Source organism: Malus sylvestris, chromosome 17 (genome assembly GCF_916048215.2).
Source record: "Malus sylvestris chromosome 17, drMalSylv7.2, whole genome shotgun sequence".
NCBI classification, from domain to species: domain Eukaryota; kingdom Viridiplantae; phylum Streptophyta; class Magnoliopsida; order Rosales; family Rosaceae; genus Malus; species Malus sylvestris.
This window is the reverse complement of record NC_062276.1, coordinates 29658100-29678276: the sequence shown is the minus strand read 5'-3', so window position 1 is coordinate 29678276 and position 20177 is coordinate 29658100. Positions and strand designations below refer to the sequence as shown.

The following is a 20177-nucleotide window of genomic DNA, read 5'->3' as shown; positions in this document are numbered from 1 at the left end:
TATAAATGTGGACCACCTTGATTAGGTGTACGGGAGTAGTGCTGAGCACTTGTAAACTTTACTATTAAGTCTTGAGTAGTACTACACTTACCATTAAAATAGAAAATTGAATGAAATCATTTCATCAAATAAAGATATAGTGAATTACAAAAAGATCTAGGGCTAATGAATCGATCTACATAACTTGAAAAGTGAATAGGCTAAAAATGTAAATAGCGCATAAAGACTAGCAAGATTCAAGTCATGAAGGGGAAAATAATACTATAGGAGTCCACTGAGTTCACTGGTATCATACTGGACTGAACAAGAAACATATGCCTCAGAGAGAAATTCAAGGGTGATTGGAATTTTACGTCAACCGAATCATAGCACATTGTGACAGAGTTGTAAGAGTTTTAGATCTCAAGGATCGTAGGTAGTGTTTGCTTCAAAGGAAAGCTAATTTGCAATTGTAGCTGAAGAGTTAGAGATTATGCTGAAGAGCAATTTGGGTAGTGTTGAAAAGCAATTGAGTTCATTGAAGAATCACTTGAGGTTTGTATAATAGTAGAGATTGAATTTTGACGAAGGTCCTGAGCTTGAAGGCCCTTGGTCCAAAGGAGCAACCTCAAACTTAATGCTGAACAGGAACATGGGTAGATTGGTTATTTGATGCTGATAATAATTGCAATTATTGGTTGTTGGCCTTCAACAGTGTCTTGTGGCATTTTGCACGGTTGCTTAAGTGACATCAACTTATTGGATGACGCGTTCCTCAATATTTAAGGATGCAAGAAATTTCTAGATCTAGTCGCCTGCGTGGCAGATGAGCTTCGAGTAGGATCGATTCCAAGCCCTCAAATGATTATGGAATAGTGAGTTGGTTGTCCGAACCCTAAGATAGGATTCTGGATTGGGTCTTGAAGTTGGTGGACCGATATCACGCGACTTTAAATAAATAAAAAGGTAAATCTCAATTTACCTCAAGTTTCATGGTTTTCAACATTTGGTAAATGAATTTTTTTTTGTCCCAGAGTCATACCTAAAGTGTTAATTTTGGGACAGTCTCATACATCTATTAGTTTGACTGTTAAATCAGCCGTTAACTGATGACGTGGCACCCACGTGGACAGTGACTAGGCACCATGTGTCAATATAGGGCCCACATGAATATTAAAAAAAAAAAAAGAAAAAACAAATTATGGCGTTCACCCCCTCCCTTCTGGACCTGGATTGTCTGCCTTTTTCCCATCCTATACCCTTCCCATCCCCTCTTATTATTGTGATCATGGTTAAACCACGTCAATATTTTATATTGACTTTTTTTATAGAAATAATAAGACAAATAACAATGTGAATATAAATGTTGACTTAGCTTAACTGTGACCACAGAAATAAGAAGGGATGGGAAGGGTATGGGATGGGGGAGGCAGACAATCCAGGTCCATCCGAAGCAGGATGACCTCATGGGTTGTCGACCATCGGATCCATCCGAAGCATGTTATCCATTACGATTAATTGGACCACAGCACAGCATTTATAATGCACAACAGCATATTTATGCACGTCACACTCGGCCTTAATTGGTCCCCATTTTATGCACGTCACACATATCCTTTTACTTCTCACATACCTTTATTAATTTTTGTCCATTGATTTTTTTCAATTCATTCGATCTAATGGTCAGATATTAAGAGGGGTGTGTGATAAGTAAAAATGAGTATGTAGATAAAATCAACTATAAATAAATGATTAGGGGTATTTATTATAGGCAGATAAAGTATAGGTTTTATCGCAAAAGATCTCCATATAATAAGGAGTGGAAATACTTATTAGAGTAATGCTACATTAACATATATTTGTATCATTTCTCTAATAGAGATGAGATTTACATATGATGAAGACTCATGCAACTCCTATATTGTAGACATAAAACCGATCCATTATTCTCCAACGATCATGATCTGGTCTGCTTCTACGGAAGTTGATACACGAGATGTTAATGGGAGGATCTTGCCGAGTAAACTTCTGGGTAAACTTTTGTTTGATAATCACTCTATAGGCAAGTTTGGTCACAGTGTGGTCGATCTCGTGGTTCACTATAATATTAAAGGTCAACCGATTGGGTTTTTTAATCTACTCGTTTATTTTATTTATTTATTTATTTTTATTTATGACCGAAAGCTTGACAAGTAAGCAAAAATGACCGGATAATATAAACATCAAATTATAGAAGAAAAAACCAGCCCAAAGAAGCGCAAGGCCCAACAATAATAGGGCCTAAAAAGGAGCAAGAGCTAACGTAAGTGGACGCATGCAATACTTAAAATCAGGAAACAATTAAACTGCAAAATACCCTCCAATCATTACAAGGCTGCCGATTACTCTCCTGAACGATTTCTCCTGATCACAACACTTAATTAGTTAAATTTGAGAGAATTTCATTTAAATTTCCATTCAATGATATCATGTGTGAGGCATGTGACATACTTTCGAGTATAAAAACTCCAAACTATCACACGGATGTCAATTACCCTCTCACCCAAACTATTTAGATGAAATTCTCTCGAATCTTATTGTTTCTTAAGTCGAATTCTAGGTTTATTCTTAAAACTGTGTCCACAGGCCTCTCACGTGAACCACTTAACTACATCATACATGAAATATTATACAACAAATTATGGATCAAAACCAAGTAGCAAAGGGGCAACCCGCAACAAAGGCTCCAATGCGTCAGGTAAGAATTTTCTAGCAAACAAGAAACACACTGAAGTTGTATTGCCATTGTACGTGCATTCTGATCCGAACCGAATCCGATTAAGAAACTCATCCGTAATATCCATCCATCCAAATTTTCCGGGATGAGGACCACCCCTTGACCAATCCACCCAAGTGACGCTCCTATTTGAATTCAACTCAGTGTACATCAAGTTCACTAGTGTTGGAATATAGTGCTCATCAATGTAACAGGGAGGGTTGCAGTACTGTTGAAATATTGGATAATATTTCCGATCTGAAACGATATGGACGGCAAGGTCACGGTGCACTTCGAACCACTGAGACCCCTTTCTCCAATCTGTGATGTTTATCATCGGGTACATTTGAGGGTTGTATCGGCCACGGCCTGGCTTCCTCGGGTCATCGAATGAGTTCAGGAAGCTTAGGTTTGAGTTGATGAGGTAGTGATATGCTGTTGTGAAGTTGAATAGAGGAATGCAGGATTCAGAAAGCAACACAAATCTTTGATTGGAGATGTCAAGAAGTGCATTTGCCAAGAGTCGTTTCTCGGCATCTAGCATTGATGATGTTCCCCAATAGACTGGCTGCAACCGAATGAATAGTATTGGTTTCAAATATAGCAAAGATTGTTTAATTGCTTTCTTCTTCTTTTTGGTCATACTTAAAAATACAGAAACTCTTATCCATGAGCTTATTATCTCCAACAAATTGGGGTTTAATGTTCACCACAATAGTCTAGAATGTGTATGAGTTCAGTGGTCCATTATGAATTTGCGTGTTTGGGTTAATTGTAATTTTAACAATAGATACAATACGACTTGAAACTGGCATGAAGTTAGCGGATTTGAGTTGATTTTTGCTTAAAGACAAACATGACACAACCCAGACTCTAACAAAAATGGTTATGCTAGGAAAGTTGAAGCTTAGGGCCGGTCTAGTAATGTTTTACAAAACAATTTTGAAAGATCTATTGCATTATGATATGCAAATATCTAATAATTTAATCCGAGAATAATTTTTTAAAAAGAAAACATTGAAAATGTATTTGAAATGTGGTTGTAATATAAATTACTGTCAAACACGAGCATGACAATGACATATTGACAGGAATTACTATCCTAGGACTTTCCTATGGCTCAGCCTTCAAGCTATTGGATATATGAATGCTAAAGTTGAAACCAATATCAATGTTGGATAAATGATCAGTAGTAAGCCCCACACTAATTAATTTCCTAAGAGATGTGTACATATTAATTGATCGATCAATCACGTTTAAATACTTCTGTTATAGAAGTGAACCTCTACCATACGGTGTAATGATTTTCATCTCCAATTGTAGGTGGAGATTTTTATGTTCGACTTACACAAATAGTGAATAGGATACCAAATTAGTGCTAACTTATTTTGGGCTTAGCTCAACTCCCATCCACAAAAATAATGAAAGGAACTAACCTGGCTATGAATTCTTCTACTATGGAACACAGAATCTTCAGGCACTGATTCATTGAAATCCGGGTGTGCGTGCACATAGATGGAGTATAGTCCTTCGTGTCCCTCGAAAAACTTCTCCCACAAGGGAGACAAAGGCAGAGGTCCCTTTGTCAAGAACATGAAAGCCACTTTCGGAACAAGCTTGTAAGGCAAATCTTGAATTCGAGGAACCATCAATGCCCTCGAAAACAACTCCTCGTCACTCATATTGTGTACAAGGAATTTTTGTTCTTTGAGTGAAACACTGTTAGATGTCCCATTTTTGGAGAAAGATGGTATGAGAAATGGATGCAGTGGGGGTAGCGGATTTGGTGATGGGGGTGGCGACGATTGAGCTTGAGGTGATGATCGTTGTAAAGGAAAAATATTGTTAATGGAATTTAGGGAGGCTTGAAAAGTAGTGAATGAGAAGCTCTGGAAATATAAGGTAATTATGATACCTAGTGACAAACCTATGCCAAAGAAAAGGAAATGAAGGACATGGTTTAGCTGGATTAGGGTTCGGAAGGGCCGGAAAATTGATTGAATTTGGAATTGCTCATGGCTCGTCATTGCCACTGGGCAGATCGGAAAGAAAGATATCGAGATAGGAGTTTCCTAGCTGGCTAGCTCATCAAACTGCTAATAGTAAAGTCAAGCTGAAAGCTCTTTCAAATATAGGCTTCTTTGTGGAGAAGGTATTTAGCATGTTCTTTGTGGACTTTCTACATCGTGCTTCAAAGTTAAGCAGGAGATTAATAGTAATTTAGCTGTAAGTAATCAGGAAAGCGCCTTTTGGAGTTCGCAATCAGTTGGAGCATAAGTTGTCCTAGAACTTGAAGCAAATTGTTTAAGCTGATGAGTGTTGACAAACCATTCCTTCAATACCACACAAAATAATCAAAAAATAAAAAATAAAAATAAAATAGCAAGTCAAATAATCTGATGCTTGTTTTTGCATTAACGTCTCATGAAACATCAACTGGTACTTGATTATGTCCAGAGTTTTATGCCATTTGCTTCATATCACAAACAAAAGAGAACCATAGTGTGGAACAGCACTTTGTTGCTAATCCAAATTATAATTAAAAGTTAAAAACCCAACAAAAAGCTAACCCCATTTTTAATTTTTAACAATTACCAAAAATTAAGCGGGTTGTCATAGATTAACAGGGGAAATGAAAAGTTAGGCAAATGTTAATCTCTTTGCATTTTGAAAGGTCAAACACATTGGATTGGAATTGGCAAATCACTGAGTTTGGTCGTAGTCCAACAAGTCACCATAAATATTGACAATCGCCAAACAATGACAAATACAGCATCCATAAAGCACTGCTAAAATTATGGCAATTAAGTAGCCTCGTTTTTACTCTTTCTTTTGAATGACCAGTTTTTAAGTTCCCGATCTTACTTCTCATTCTACAAGTAGGGTTTGGTCATCGTTTAATAGCCCACTATCAAATATTGAATTAGGTACTACCTGTTTACTTTGACTAGTAGGCATGCATGATTAATTATTGTTATAAATAGGCAAAAGTAGAGAAATAACATTTGTTAAGAGCGAGGACGAAGTGGTGCAAAATATCACACTGACAAAAGTATTGCAGATCTTAGAAAATGAGGGATACTGAGAGTATTATATTTCTTAATTTTCTCTTCTTGATCTTCTCCCTCTTTGAACAATCAAAGTGCTCTATTATAGAGCCACTTCAATGGAAAATTACAAAAGGATTACTATTTAGCTTGTGAGTTTATACTATACACATGTGGGCAAACATACCCACTATTTACAACACTCCCCCTTGGATGCCCACATATCAGTATCAGTTGCCTCGTTAAAACCTTGCTTGGAAAAACCCAGTGGGAAAAAACCATAGCGAAGGAAAAAGAGTACAGCTTTACCTGGATGGTGTTGAGCATGCTTATGTTGCCTCGTTAAAACCTTGATAGGAAAAACCTAATGGGAAAAAATCCTAATCGAAGGAAAAAGAGTACAACATGCATGTATCATGGATGCTCCCCCTGAATTGTATCTTCCCCTGATTCTGCATTCTTCAAATTTGTAAGCCGACGTAATTCGATTCCCTGCACTAACTTCTGAAATGTGCACTTTGGTAGAGATTTGGTGAACAAGTCTGCTAAATTTTCATTTGAACGGATTTGTTTGACTTCAATAACTTTACCCTTCTGAATCTTATGTGCACTAAAAAATCTTGGAGATATGTGTTTTGTCTTATCACCTTTGATGAATCCTTCATTCATCTGGGTGACACAGGCTGCATTATCTTCATGGATGACAGTTGGAGTGTCTGTTTTTGAAGGTAGACCACATGAATTCCGGATGTGATGGATCATTGATCTTAACCAAGAACATTCATGACTTGCTTCATGTAAAGCAATTATTTTCGAGTGATTGGAAAATGTAGCAACTAGCGTTTGCTTCGTTGATCGCCATGAAATTGCAGTATCTCCATAAGTGAACACATATCCATTTTGTGAGCGGGCTTTATGCGGATCGGAGAGAAAACTAGCATCTGCGTATCCAACAAGGATCTGTTCATTTGTGGGCTTGTTTGAGTAAAAAAGACCCATATCTGTTGTCCCACGAAGGTATCGTAGAACATCTTTGACTCCTTTCCAATGACGAATTGTTGGAGCAGAGCTGTACCTGGCTAACAAGTTAACTGAAAAAACTATATCTGGTCTAGTACATTGTGCTAAATACAATAGAGCACCTATTGCGCTCAAATATGGTACTTCTGGACCAAGGACCAGTTCATCATCTTCTTTTGGACGGAATGGATCTTTCTTAATGTCTAAAGAACAAACGACCATTAGGGTGCTAAGTGGATAAGCCTTGTCCATGCCAAATCGCTTCAATATTTTTTCAATGTAAGCTGATTGATGGACCAAAATTCCATTAATACAATGCTTGATCTGCAGGCCGAGACAATATTTGGTTTTCCCAAGGTCTTTCATTTCAAATTCGCTTTTCAGATATTCAGCAGTTTTGTTGAGCTCTTCAGGGGTTCCAACTAGGTTCATATCATCGGCGTATACTGCCACTATAGCAAATGTAGTATTTGATTTCTTAATGAACACACAAGGGCAGATGACATTGTTGGCATATCCTTCTTTAATCAAATACTCACTGAGACGATTATACCACATTCGCCCATATTGTTTCAGCCCATATAGTGATCGCCTTAATTTGATTGAGAACATACCTCGTGGTTTGTTAGTTGCTTCAGGTAACTTAAGTCCTTCTGGGACTTTCATATATATGTCTGTATTTAATTCTCCATATAGATACGCGGTGATGACATCCATAAGTCGCATGTCAAGTTTTTCTGAAATTACCAAACTTATTAAGTAACGGAACGTAATTGCGTCCATTACAGGAGAGTATGTCTCTTCATAATCAATTCCAGGTCTTTATGAAAAATCTTGTGCAACGAGTTGTGCTTTATATCTTGCAATCTCGTTTTTCTCGTTGCGTTTCCTTATGAATACCCATTTGTAAACTATGGGGTTCACACCAGGCGGGGTTTGGACTATTGGTCCAAAAACACTTCGTCTTTCCAAGGAATTTAATTATGCCTGGATTGCATCTTACCACTTAGGCCAATCTTGTCTCTGTCTGCATTCATCAACAGAGCGGGGCTTAATATCATCACTTAATATAATTTAAGTGGCTATTGCAAATGCAAACATGTCGTCGATGATTATTTCATTTTGATCCCACAATTCATTAGTACATGCATAATTTATGGATATTTCTTTGCTTTCATGTACTTCTGTCTCTTCAGGGACATGTGTCTCATCAAGGACATTTTCTTTTTTAGGAAGTACAGAATCATGAATTGTGGATTTATCATTCAATTTATTTTCTTGAATGATATCATTTGGGTTCAACTGTGCCCTCATCTTTCTCTTTCGAGGGGCTGAATCTTTTGAACCTGGAGGTTTACCACGCTTCAGGCGTGCACTGGATGAATCATTCGCTGCCACTTTATTTTGTCCAATAGGGACTTCAATTCTTACAGGTGCGTTTGCAGTTGGTATATGTGACTTTGTCACTTTCGAAGCATCATTAAATGCATCTGGCATTTGATTAGCAATACCTTGAAGATGAACGATCCTTTTCACTTAATTTTCACATTGAGTGCTTCGTGGATCAAAATGAGATAAGGTGGGAACAACCCATGTTAGTTCTTGTTGTTCTTCTGGAACGGTATTTTCTCCCCTTAACGACGGGAAAACTGTCTCATCAAAATGACAATCAGCAAAACGAGCTATAAACATATCACCAGTCAAAGGTTCCAAATATCTAATGATAGATGGTGAATCAAAACCCACATAAATTCTCAGTCTGCGCTGAGGTCCCATTTTAATTCGTTGTGGCGGTGCAATAGGCACATAAACAGCACAACCAAAAACTCGTAAATGTGAAATATTTGACTGATGTCCAAACACGAGTTATATTGATGAGTATTGGTGGTTGGCTATGGGTCTCAGTCGAACCAATGATGCTGCATGTAAGATGGCATGTCCTCATGCAGAGACTGACAATTTCGTTTTCATGAGCAAAGTGCGGGCTATTAATTGAAGCCGCTTGATAAATGCCTCTGCTAAAACATTTTGGGTATGGACATGAGGAACAAGATGTTCAACATCAATGCCTAGTGCCATGCAGTAATCATCAAAGGTTTGAGACGTAAATTCACTAGTGTTATTAAGTCGAATGGACTTAATGGGATGATCTGGGAATTGTGCTCGCAACTTAATTATCTGAGTAAGAAGTCTCGCAAAAGCTACATTTTGAGTAGACAATAGGAAAACATGTGACCATCGGGTCGGGTAGATGTATCAACCAAAATCATAAAATATCGAAATGGTCCACAAGGTTGTTGAATAGGTCCACAAATATCCCCTTGAATTCTTTGCAAAAATGATGAGGATTCATCATCAACCTTTAGTTGTGATGGTCTAATTACCAACTTCCCTTGGGAACAAGCCTTGCAAGGGTTATCATTTGAGACATCAATGTGTCTGCTCAATAATGGACGTCCATTAGAGTTGGTAATGATTCTACGCATCATGGTAAATCCTAGATGACCTAGACGGTCATGCCAAAGCATGTAAACCTTTGAATCAATGAACTTCTGGTTCATGACAGTATATACCTCAATTATCTTTATGTATGTATAATACAATCCACTTGATAAACCATGCAACTTCTCCAATATACGCTTCTGGGTATCATTGGAGGTAATGCATAAATATTCCACATTTTTTACACTTTTCGTTTCAATGTGGTATCCATTTAGACGCATGTCTTTAAAACTTAACAAATTTCGAATGGATCGAGTAGCATATAATGCATTCTTTGTGGACAATATTGTTCCATTTGGTAACATAATCTGGGCTTTTCCTAAGCCTTCAATTACATTTGATTGCCCTAATATTGTTGTTACCTTTACTTTTGCAAGTACCAAATTCGAGAAATACTTTCGATCTCGAAGTATTGAATGCGTGGTTGCGCTGTCTGCAAGACAAAAGTCTCCGCCATTGCTCTTGTTTTGAGAATAGCCATAATTTTTATCCATGCTCTTTGAGTAAAGAAAAAGCAGTTTATTCATATTGGAATACTACTTTTATTGAATTGAAAATGCGAGCATTAAACCACAAGTACAAATAACAAGAGTACATTAAACATAAATAATTCAATCGGACCCATAAACTTCATTCCCTCTTTCATTAATAAAGTCTGTAGCATCCATGTGGGTTGTGTTTAACTGTCCTGATAAATTGGTCACTAAATCATGTGTTTCCATTGGTTGAGCCTGGTCGAAGAAATTGATCTCGACACCTTTCTCCTTGAAGGAGGCTTGATACAGTTCTACCATATGCTTTGGGGTGCGACAAGTACGCGCCCAATGTCCGTTGCCACCACACCTATGGCAAATTCCTTCAAGATTTCTAGGAGTGTTATATGATCTTTTCCTTTCTGGCGATATGCATTTTTAAAGCTCGGGCCTGGATTATGCCTTGGAACCTGGTTGTGAAACTGGACACCATGGTTCTTGCTTTTCCCATTCCACCAGCCTCGCTTATGGCCACGTCCTCGTTTGTAATTATTGCCACGAAATGATATGGTATTCCTTTCAAGGGAAGCAACATTCACTTCTGGGAACGGTGCTGATCCAGTAGGTCGGGAATTATGGTTTTTCATTAGGAGCTCATTATTCTGTTCAGCACCAGGATCATAGATATCAGCTGGTTGTATTCAGTGAAGCCTTGTGCTCTATACTGCTGTTGCATGAGCATGTTAGAGGTATGAAATGTGTTGAAGGTCTTTTCCAATGACATATCCTCAGTAATAGTATCCCCACAGAGCTTCATTTGAGAGGTAATTATGAACAACGCCAAATTGTACTAAACCACTGACTTGAAATCTTGGATCCTTATGTGAGTCCAGTCATAGCGAGCTCTTGGAAGAATGACCGTTGTCTGGTGATTTTATCTGTTTCTCAAGGCCTTCCAGAGGGCTAACGGATCTTCAACCGTTAAGTACTCACTTTTTAGTGCCTCATCAAGATGGCGACGAATAAAAATCATGGCCTTTACCCGATCTTGAAAGGATGAGCTGCTTTCTTCCCTGATGGTATCTCCAAGATTCGCTGCTTCTAGTTGGATCTTGGTATCCAGTACCTAGGTAAGGTAATTCTTTCCAGTAATGTCCAGGGCAGCAAAATCAAGCTTTGCCAAGTTTGCCATTTTCTTTTCTGAAAGAAAAATGAGGTGTGTAAGAACTTGCAATAATATGTGTTTTGGAGGAATATATTGTTAGAACTTCTGGTTCTTACAAATTTTCGATCTTCAGGCCAAAATGTTAAGTATTCGAAACTTCAGGCTCGAGATTTACATGATTAATGAGAAGGGTAATTGTACCGCACCATTCTCAACGAAACAAGTATAAGATGAGTGATTATTCCGCACCACTTTAAACAGCAGGAAAATTTAAATATGTAGAGCAAGGTGGACGATTATACCGCACCACCTAAAATTGCGATAAAATTAAATATGCAAAGCAGGGTGGACGATTATACTGCACCACCTAAAATTGTGATAAAATTTAAATATGCAAAGCAGGGTGGACGATTATACCGCATCACCTAAAATTGCGATAAAATTTAAATATGCAGAGCAGAGTGGGTGATTATTCCACACCACCTAAAATTGCGATAAAATTAAATAGCAGGTAACTTTAAATATGCAGGATAGGGTGGGCGATTATACCGCTCCACTTAAAATTCGCGGTAAAATTAGATCTGTAGTCCAAGATAGGCGATGATACAGCACCATCTTGGATTGCATAAATAAACAATGGGTTAGTAGTCAAGAGTTACACCAAACAAAAAAAATCAAAGATATAAGTAACTGTTAGCTTGAGAACTAGAAGTAAACATGGTCCAAACAGTTCATCGCGAGGGTATATCCAGTAATTAAGGCAGAGGAAGAAGAAGAACAGTAAAAACCTTAGAGGAAACATTTTTGTTTTCTTCTTTCGGTGAAGGGAAATGAGAAATGATTAGAGATTCGTGCTGATAACGTGTTATAAATAGGCAAAAGTAGATAAATAACCTTTGCTAAGAGCAAGGACGAAGTGGTGCAAAATCACATTGACAAAAGTATTGCAGATCTTAGAAAATGAGGGATACTGAGAGTATTATATTTCTTCCTTTTCTCTTCTTGATCTTCTCCCTCTTTGAACAATCAAAGTGCTCTATTTATAGAGCCACTTCAATGGAAAATTACAAAATGATTACTATTTAGCTTGTGAGTTTATACTATACACATGTGGGCAAACATACCCATTATTTACAACAATTATACTAATTTTATCTAAACTGTGAAGATGAGAGAGAGTTCGAACCCGATACACAGTAGGTTGTAGAGAAAAGTCTTATCCATTAGGGTAATTCACCAATTATATATGCATGGTTTGCTTGAAGCACAAAGTTACAAGTTATTTCAATTATTAAAACATCTTTTCTAGGTTAGTATACTATATATCTTCCGCATTACTTAATCCCACATGTTTATGATTCTTGTCAAGCTGTTATTGCAAATTTTTGTAAACTAAAGACTAACAGGGTAATTGGCTGCTGCTGAAAGTTTGGTTGATTAAAGTATCTTGGCACAGTTTCTCTAGTCATTTTCAGTGGCATAATTAGTTCTCATTCTTGGAATGATATGCATAAAATGTGGAAAGAAACAATGGTAAGGATTAGTATTTATGAAATCACGATTTACATAAATTGTTAAGCTTAAGTATAGCATGCTCTGATACCATATTAAAATGTAAGCATTTAATCTAAAACCAATTGACAATTAGGAGGAAGAGAGAAGATTATTTAAACCACCTAGGCAGAACCTTCTAAGCCCACTAGAAATTTCCCGCCAAACCACAAATCCTGCTCCTCCTTGCTTCTCCAGGGAATCAACCCCACTGACTCAATCCAAGTACCGTTTCCATATCTACTTCATTAGTATCGGCAGCGGCTGGTGGCAGGGGTCCAACAGGCACATCTTGAGCAGCATCAGCGTTCACCCCAACAACAGTTTGATCAGGTGACTCTGTGAAACTCGGCTCCTTGGCCGCCTCTTCTTTCTCTTCCTTTCCTCGTCCTTTTTATTTTCCTCCTCCACCTTATCTTCCTTTACCTCCTCCTCCTTCATTTGAAGCTCTCTTGTCACCCGCCTTGTAAAAATTCCATGACCACTATGGAGTCCGTCAGCATTCATCATCATCCCTCTTTCTGAGCTTTTTTTTGTTTCCTCCTTTGCTTGATGAGCTGACTTCTGCTTCTTCATTTTCTTTGTTTGAGAGAGATCAGTGAGTCTGGGTGAGCTTGCTGGGTATGTAGTAGCAGCTATAGAGAGAAGAAGATAGCTTAATTTGAGCTTCTTTGAGCACAAAAGGGAGTGAAAGTGATTGCTCTCTTATATACACGACTCGCCTTGTCAAAACTCCATGGCCAATATGGAAACCATCGGCATTCATCATCATCCTTCTTTCTGAGATATTTTTGTTTCCGGCCTTGCTTGAAGCTCTCTTGCCATTCCTCTTCATGAGCTGCCTGATCTTCCTCTTTGCACTTCCTCCTTGCCCAAAGTGTTTCTCATTGTTGACTGAGCTAAACTGTAATGAATTTGCGACAAAACAATGAATCACATGCATAATCAAAGTATATATTCGCAGACCAAAAAGAAAAAAAACACATATAACTTGATGAGATATCTTGGTCATACCATACGATCAAGTGATATTGTAAATCATCGATTCGATAGAAGATGAATGCCATCATTCTTAATATATACATCATTTGATATAAAGCATCATCCCGATAATCAAAATGTCTTACTGGAATTTTCTGCAACAAAAACAAAAATAAACAGATAAACTATATACATATCGATTGTTTAGCTCATATTCTGAATGGCTCATTGCTATGAAATCTTTAATTTCTAATATTCTATAAGTAGATACAGTAACCTAATTAATGTATTTAGAGGGTGAAACATGGCGATCCTTTCCGTTATGGAAACATAATGAATATCCGCTATGAGATATATGTTCCACATCATATTCATAAATTTGATAAAATTAGCTAGGTACGAAATTTATTATGTTGGTCTCGCGCGTTGAGCTTGGTTCTTTGTTTCATTTTTGGATTCTTGACCTTTTTTCCCAAAACAATAAAAATTTAAGGATGTTAGTACTATTAAGTGTTAGAAATAAGGGAAAAACACAACAATACATAAGATCACAGTTATAAGCATGAATGTATAAAACCATATAGTACTAACCTGAAGCAGCAGACATGATGCTAAGGTTATAGGGTAAGGAAGTTTTCTCCACACATAATCAGAATGTTCTTTACTGATGAATAGGGTAAACAGCACTCGAGAAGAACGCATACTATGTGTGCAGAAACATCCATATTTATATCACTAGGGTTTCCTACTAATCTGCCTATCATCGAATAGTCAGGAATATCCCATAGCTTATGATATCAATTATGTTTCTTAACATGATATACAAGTCTTACCAAATGAGGCCTCCTAATTAGTTGCATGTGATTAAGACTTCAAATCTCATTCATATCAGGACTCCCACATATTTGGCCGAGAATCAACTTGTTACCAAGTTGATTGTCGTGTAAGTCAACGGATGGGATTTCATTGATACTCAAATAATCTTACATTCTCCCACTTGAGTTTCAATGAATTCGATCCTGATACGACTAGAAACAGTGATCACTAAAGTCTTAAAAAATTTGCAACAGATACCTCTTAAACAACTTGTCACTCTCATCTCAAATGTTGGACTATAGAAAACTAAGTGAAGTCATTTTTTCACTTGCACTCTATAATCACACACACTTAGACGAAAAGCACTATGTTGCAGACAATACCATGTTTTTAAGTTGATGAGTCTAAATATCAACTTCTTAAAATTTGAATATTACAGAAACTAACAAAATATTATGTTTATTCAGGAAATGATATGATGACAAAATCTTAAGTTTGGAAATAAACCTTTAACAACGAGTTCGAAATATTCAGAATAAACTTGGAGAGACATTTGAGTAGTTTACTCCCACTCATTCATGGAATCAAAAGTCTCCTTAATCCCCATGTTAAAAACATGTTTCTTGAATACTCCCACTGACAAGGCTTTAGTCATAGGATCTAAAACATAAAATTTGTGAGCTCAACATCTTTATTCCAGATATCTTTAGGGAAGTGACTCTTGTGACTGAAAAACTATACAAAATCATTTGGTCCGTTTTGTTCATCTAACATTTGACAGAAATAGAAAACTTTAACGGAACGTTTTCTGATTGCAACAAAAACATATAATTCCAGAATCATCTTTGGACAGAATCTAATTATATTAGGTTTTCACAGCTAAAACATAAAATACAAGAGCAAACGTATATAGTTTCAACACTTTTGAGCAGAAGAAGTATATACAATCTTGTCAATTCCATGTTTAACCGTTCATTGATTTATAGTTGGATTGAATAAGAAAACACTTTTGAGCAGATTAATTATCCATCAATAACATATAAATCACAAGTCCAATTTCTTGAACAACAAACAAGAATTAATAAGCAAAACACTTTTGAGCAAAATATACTCATTAACCCTTCTTGAATTTCCTGCAAGATTAGTTGCATATATAAAATATAAACAAGTATGATAATGTATGTTTTATCTACCAAAACTATGACCATTAAAAGCATGCAAAATTGATGAGTGTGAAGCCCATAATACATTATTTCTCCCACTTGGGCAAACACTCAAAATTGCAAGATTAAACACTAGAGACAGTGGTTTTCATATAACAAAATATAGGCTAGTTGAATCAATAAAGATAGTGTAAGCTCTACCAAAATTTCACATTTAAACATAATTTAAATAAAACCAATTTACAATCTTTAATATGATCAAAACACGAAAATTTCTTAAATAAATTAAAGGTTCATTTCATTAGATAAATAACCTTTAATATGCCCAAAACATTAAAATTTCTTAAACAAATTTGTTGAGTCACAAAATAGTTGGTTTGGACAGAATAAACCAATCTATATGTATAAAAAATTAGGCTTATATAAGGAACAATATCTCAACATTATTAATCGATCTAAAAGTGACAAGTGATTAGATAAACAAATGGCTACGAAATTTATTTTAGTGTATGAGAGAAGACTCATATATGTGTTAAAGATTAGGTCATAAATTAAAATGAAACCTAATAAGAGAATCCAAACTCAAAATTTATGTTTTAATTCTAAAACAAAGTAGAATTAAGGTAAACACATAGATATCTCAACAACATCAATTTTTCAACAATAATTTTAATCCAATTTAGAACTCACAGAAAATTAAGGCAAAAGATTGGCAAATTTACCTACTCATTCTCGATTCTGCAAGATTCATCATGGATGTAGTCGAGTTGTGGACGATCGAACTAACTCCAAATTGCATGATTGTTACACCTTTGGGCAGAAACTAATCATGCAAAGAAAATACCTGCATAGTTAGCCAAAACATAAAATACACAAAATACATATAGCTTCTACAGCTTTGGCCAGATGAAAATATGTTAGAAGTACTTTATGATTTGCTATAATACTAATTTATAATTGGTGAGTTATTTCCTAAAATTCCCATTGGGACAAAAGTATTCACCATATAAATTAGAATTCTGATTTTTCAAAATAATCCTTTAGAACAGTATTAAATAACCGTTTTGTTGGATATTCAATGATTCTCAAAAGATTCAATCAGACACAAAATATGTCGTTATTGACATTGAACAATAGAGTTCTCGAAAGAGGAAACATGGTTATTCAGTTATTCGATAAGGACCAAATGATCAATTAGTAAACTGATGCCACTTTCCAATTTTCTTTCAAAAGACAATTATCATCATAATCAGAATTGATGACCAAACAAAACATTGGTTTAAGCAAAACAAACCAATACATCTTTAAATCAATAATTTAATCAGTGTTGTCTAATAAAAGTCATTAGTATTAAGAATTCACATTAAATAAAGATATATTGGAATCATAAACTTGTATAATAATCGGTACCAATAGATGTGCACAAATAAGTGAAAACAATATCACATAACAAAACTAGTTTTGAAGTACCAAAATTCAGCAGTACTACTTTAGTTTCCAAATTCACTAAAAAATCACTTCTCTTTAGATTGTCATGAAAATTTTTAGGTATGCACTAGACATATATGGCTACTATTTTGCAAAATTTCATGATTGTTAAAATTTTATAAGCGAGCCAAAAATGAATTCGAAATGAGATGTGCTGCAGAAACTGCAAAAAAAAAAAATCTACATGCAGACCTGAGATTAAAAAAATTCACTAAATACTCCTTTTTCATTCAATGTGCATAAATATTTCCAGACATAAAGCAGACATACAATGCTACTATTTCCTAAAGGTTTATAATTTTTTTTTTTTTTTTTTTTTTTAAAGTTTGCCAAGTATACGAGAGGCAAATTCGAAATGGGATATGCTGCAGAAAGTGCAGAAAATCTGCAGTACAACTGAGATGAAAAATTGACTAAACATTCACTAAAAATCACTTCTCTTTAGATTGTCATGAAAATTTTTAGGTATGCACTAGACATATATGGCTACTATTTTGCAAAATTTCATGATTGTTAAAATTTTATAAGCGAGCCAAAAATGAATTCGAAATGAGATGTGCTGCAGAAACTGCAAAAAAAAAAAATCTGCATGCAGACCTGAGATTAAAAAAATTCACTAAATACTCCTTTTTCATTCAATGTGCTTAAATATTTCTAGACATAAAGCAGACATACAATGCTACTATTTCCTAAAGGTTTATAATTTTTTTTTTTTTTTTTTTTTTAAAAGTTTGCCAAGTATACGAGAGGCAAATTCGAAATGGGATATGCTGCAGAAAGTGCAGAAAATCTGCAGTACAACTGAGATGAAAAATTGACTAAACATTCATTTTCCATCCAATGTATATGAAAATTTCCAGAAGTGAAGTAGATACATAAAGCTGAAATATCACAAAATTTCATAATTTTTGAGATTTTATAAGTGGGCTAAAAATAAAGTCGAAATGGAATGTGCTGCAGAAGCCACTGGCGAAGCTACGTGAGGGCGAGGAGTGGCGGCCGCCCCTCCCTTCGCCGGAAAACACGCCTAGGAGCCCTGGTTCGGCCCCTCCGCTCTCGTCGGAATTCATGGTGGAGGAGATTAACAGAGGTCCAGAAGAAAGTCGAAGAAGGGATTACGGTGGGGACGACGAAGGAGAGGGTGGGAGTGGGATCGACGGGGAAGGAGATGCGGTTGTGATGGACGGAGGAGAGGTTGATGGAGGAGGTGTGGGGATGAGATTGACGAAAAGTGGTTGGGGGTGTCGGGTCTGGGAGAAAAGCAAGGAAGAAGATGGGTGTTTGGATGTGGGTTGAAGATAAAGTTGGGTGTTTGGTTAACAAGATAACAAGTATTTGTGGTTTTATTTTTGGGAGTTTTAACAAAAAAACTCATATTACTGTTCATTTTTAACGAAAAACCACATTTATACCTTTCCCTGATACTATTCACTATACCTTTAAAAAGAGATTTTCATTAAAAATGAAGTTTTTTTGGACTTCTCTTTAGTTTTCCTTTTATTTTTTAGTCTTGTATGTATTTTTATTTTCTCTTTTAAGACTCCCATCGTATTTATTTTAAACTCTCACATTATTTATAAATATTGTATTACTTTTAAAAACAATGTAAATATTGTTTAATGCTTATTTTACGATAATTTAATCTATCTAGGCTCCCGCCTAGATCTCGTCTAGGCACCTAGCTACTAGGTCTCATTCCGTTGTTTGATTAGTACCTAACATTTTTTAGGATCTAATCCTAGCCAATTTAAGTTTCTTACATTGACTTAGATATTATTGCTTACAAACGCTTGGGTGGAGAGACTATTTTCTGCTATGAATATCGAGTCAAAACTTTGCACTATCTAATGTGAAAGTAACCGCTTCGATTGAACTTTACACTCTTTTGAATTTCGCCCCTCCCCTTTGAAAATCCTGGCTTCGCCACTGGCAGAAGCTGTAGAAATTCCGAACTACATACCCGAGACTAAAACAAAATTCACCAATAATTCATTTTGCAGCCAATTGTCGTGCAAATATCCAGATTTAAACTAGATATATCGATCTCTATCATACTAAAATTTCATGAATTTAGGAGTTGAATGGGTATACCAAAATAATATCACAAACAGACAATGTTGCAGAAATTTGAAAATTTCAGTAGCATAATCTCCCTTTTAAATTTTACAATGATTTCATGTCATGCCAAAATGACGTGAGAACTTTTAATTATAAAAATCATATACTAACATAGCATGATAAAATTGCATAATAATTCACAATTGACCATGAGTAGTTTTAAAATAACCTTTAGCATGTCCATAATGTATCAAAATCTCCCCTTAAGACCAGGTCAAAGTCCATCAGCCCCAACACGATTTCAATATCCTGCTTCCACTTTTTATAGTTTGAACCAGTTAGGGTCTCAATGTTGCTGAAATTGAGAGAAGTTATACCTGAAGCTCAAATAAAACTTTATGGTTTATTAATCTTGTCCATCAGAAAACAGAAAACTATAACATGATGTCTTCTGTTTATTGCAGTAATCATACAATTCCAGTGTCATTCTTTAGATTGGCACTGATCATATTAATTTTTGCATAACTAAAATGTAAAACTGCAACTTGTTTATATAGATCAACACATTTGAGCATAAGAACTATAAAAACCTTGTAGTTTCACATTCCATTATACATTAACTTAGTGCCAGAACTAAATACATTCACAAAAATCCTTATGGATAAATTTTTAAGATACTCATCATTGCACATAAGTCACTTGTTCTGTTCGAACCAATATGAAATCTATAAGCAATCACTTTTAAGCAGAAAATACTTGTAGATTTCTTTCAACATGAATAACATAATGCCAATTATTTATCGATTCAAAAGTGACAAATAATGATATTATTATTCAACAGCATTTCTTCAAACAGCAACTGATTGGAGGATTCATTTCATCTTGCTGATGTCGTTAACTATTCCTGATTCAGTGAGCAGTAATCGAAGCACATATAGATCTATCTATCTCATGCAGTTAGGATATTTTTAAATATATACATGCATGCAGCGGAAGCATTATATAGGATCTGATGATTGAAAAATACTCATAACATTTTGTAAACTGAATCTCAAAACTGTTGTGGTGGCTCTGATACCACATGTTAGAAATAAGGGAAAAACACAACAGTACATAAGATCACAGTTATAAGCATGAATGTATAAAACCATATAGTACTAACCTGAAGCAGCAGACATG

General features: G+C 35.7%; 1 protein-coding gene across 1 annotated transcript; it reads right to left on the bottom strand.

Moving 5' to 3' along the window:
• Positions 1-2282: 2282 nt before the first annotated feature.
• LOC126611638 (glycosyltransferase BC10-like) lies at positions 2283-5091 on the bottom strand. The gene is made up of 2 exons (XM_050279999.1): positions 4171-5091; positions 2283-3302 (listed from the first exon to the last, which is right to left on the bottom strand). The coding sequence occupies exons 1-2, from the start codon at positions 4759-4761 to the stop codon at positions 2658-2660; spliced, it is 1236 nt and encodes a 411-aa protein (XP_050135956.1). The 5' UTR covers positions 4762-5091; the 3' UTR covers positions 2283-2657.
• Positions 5092-20177: the final 15086 nt, after the last annotated feature.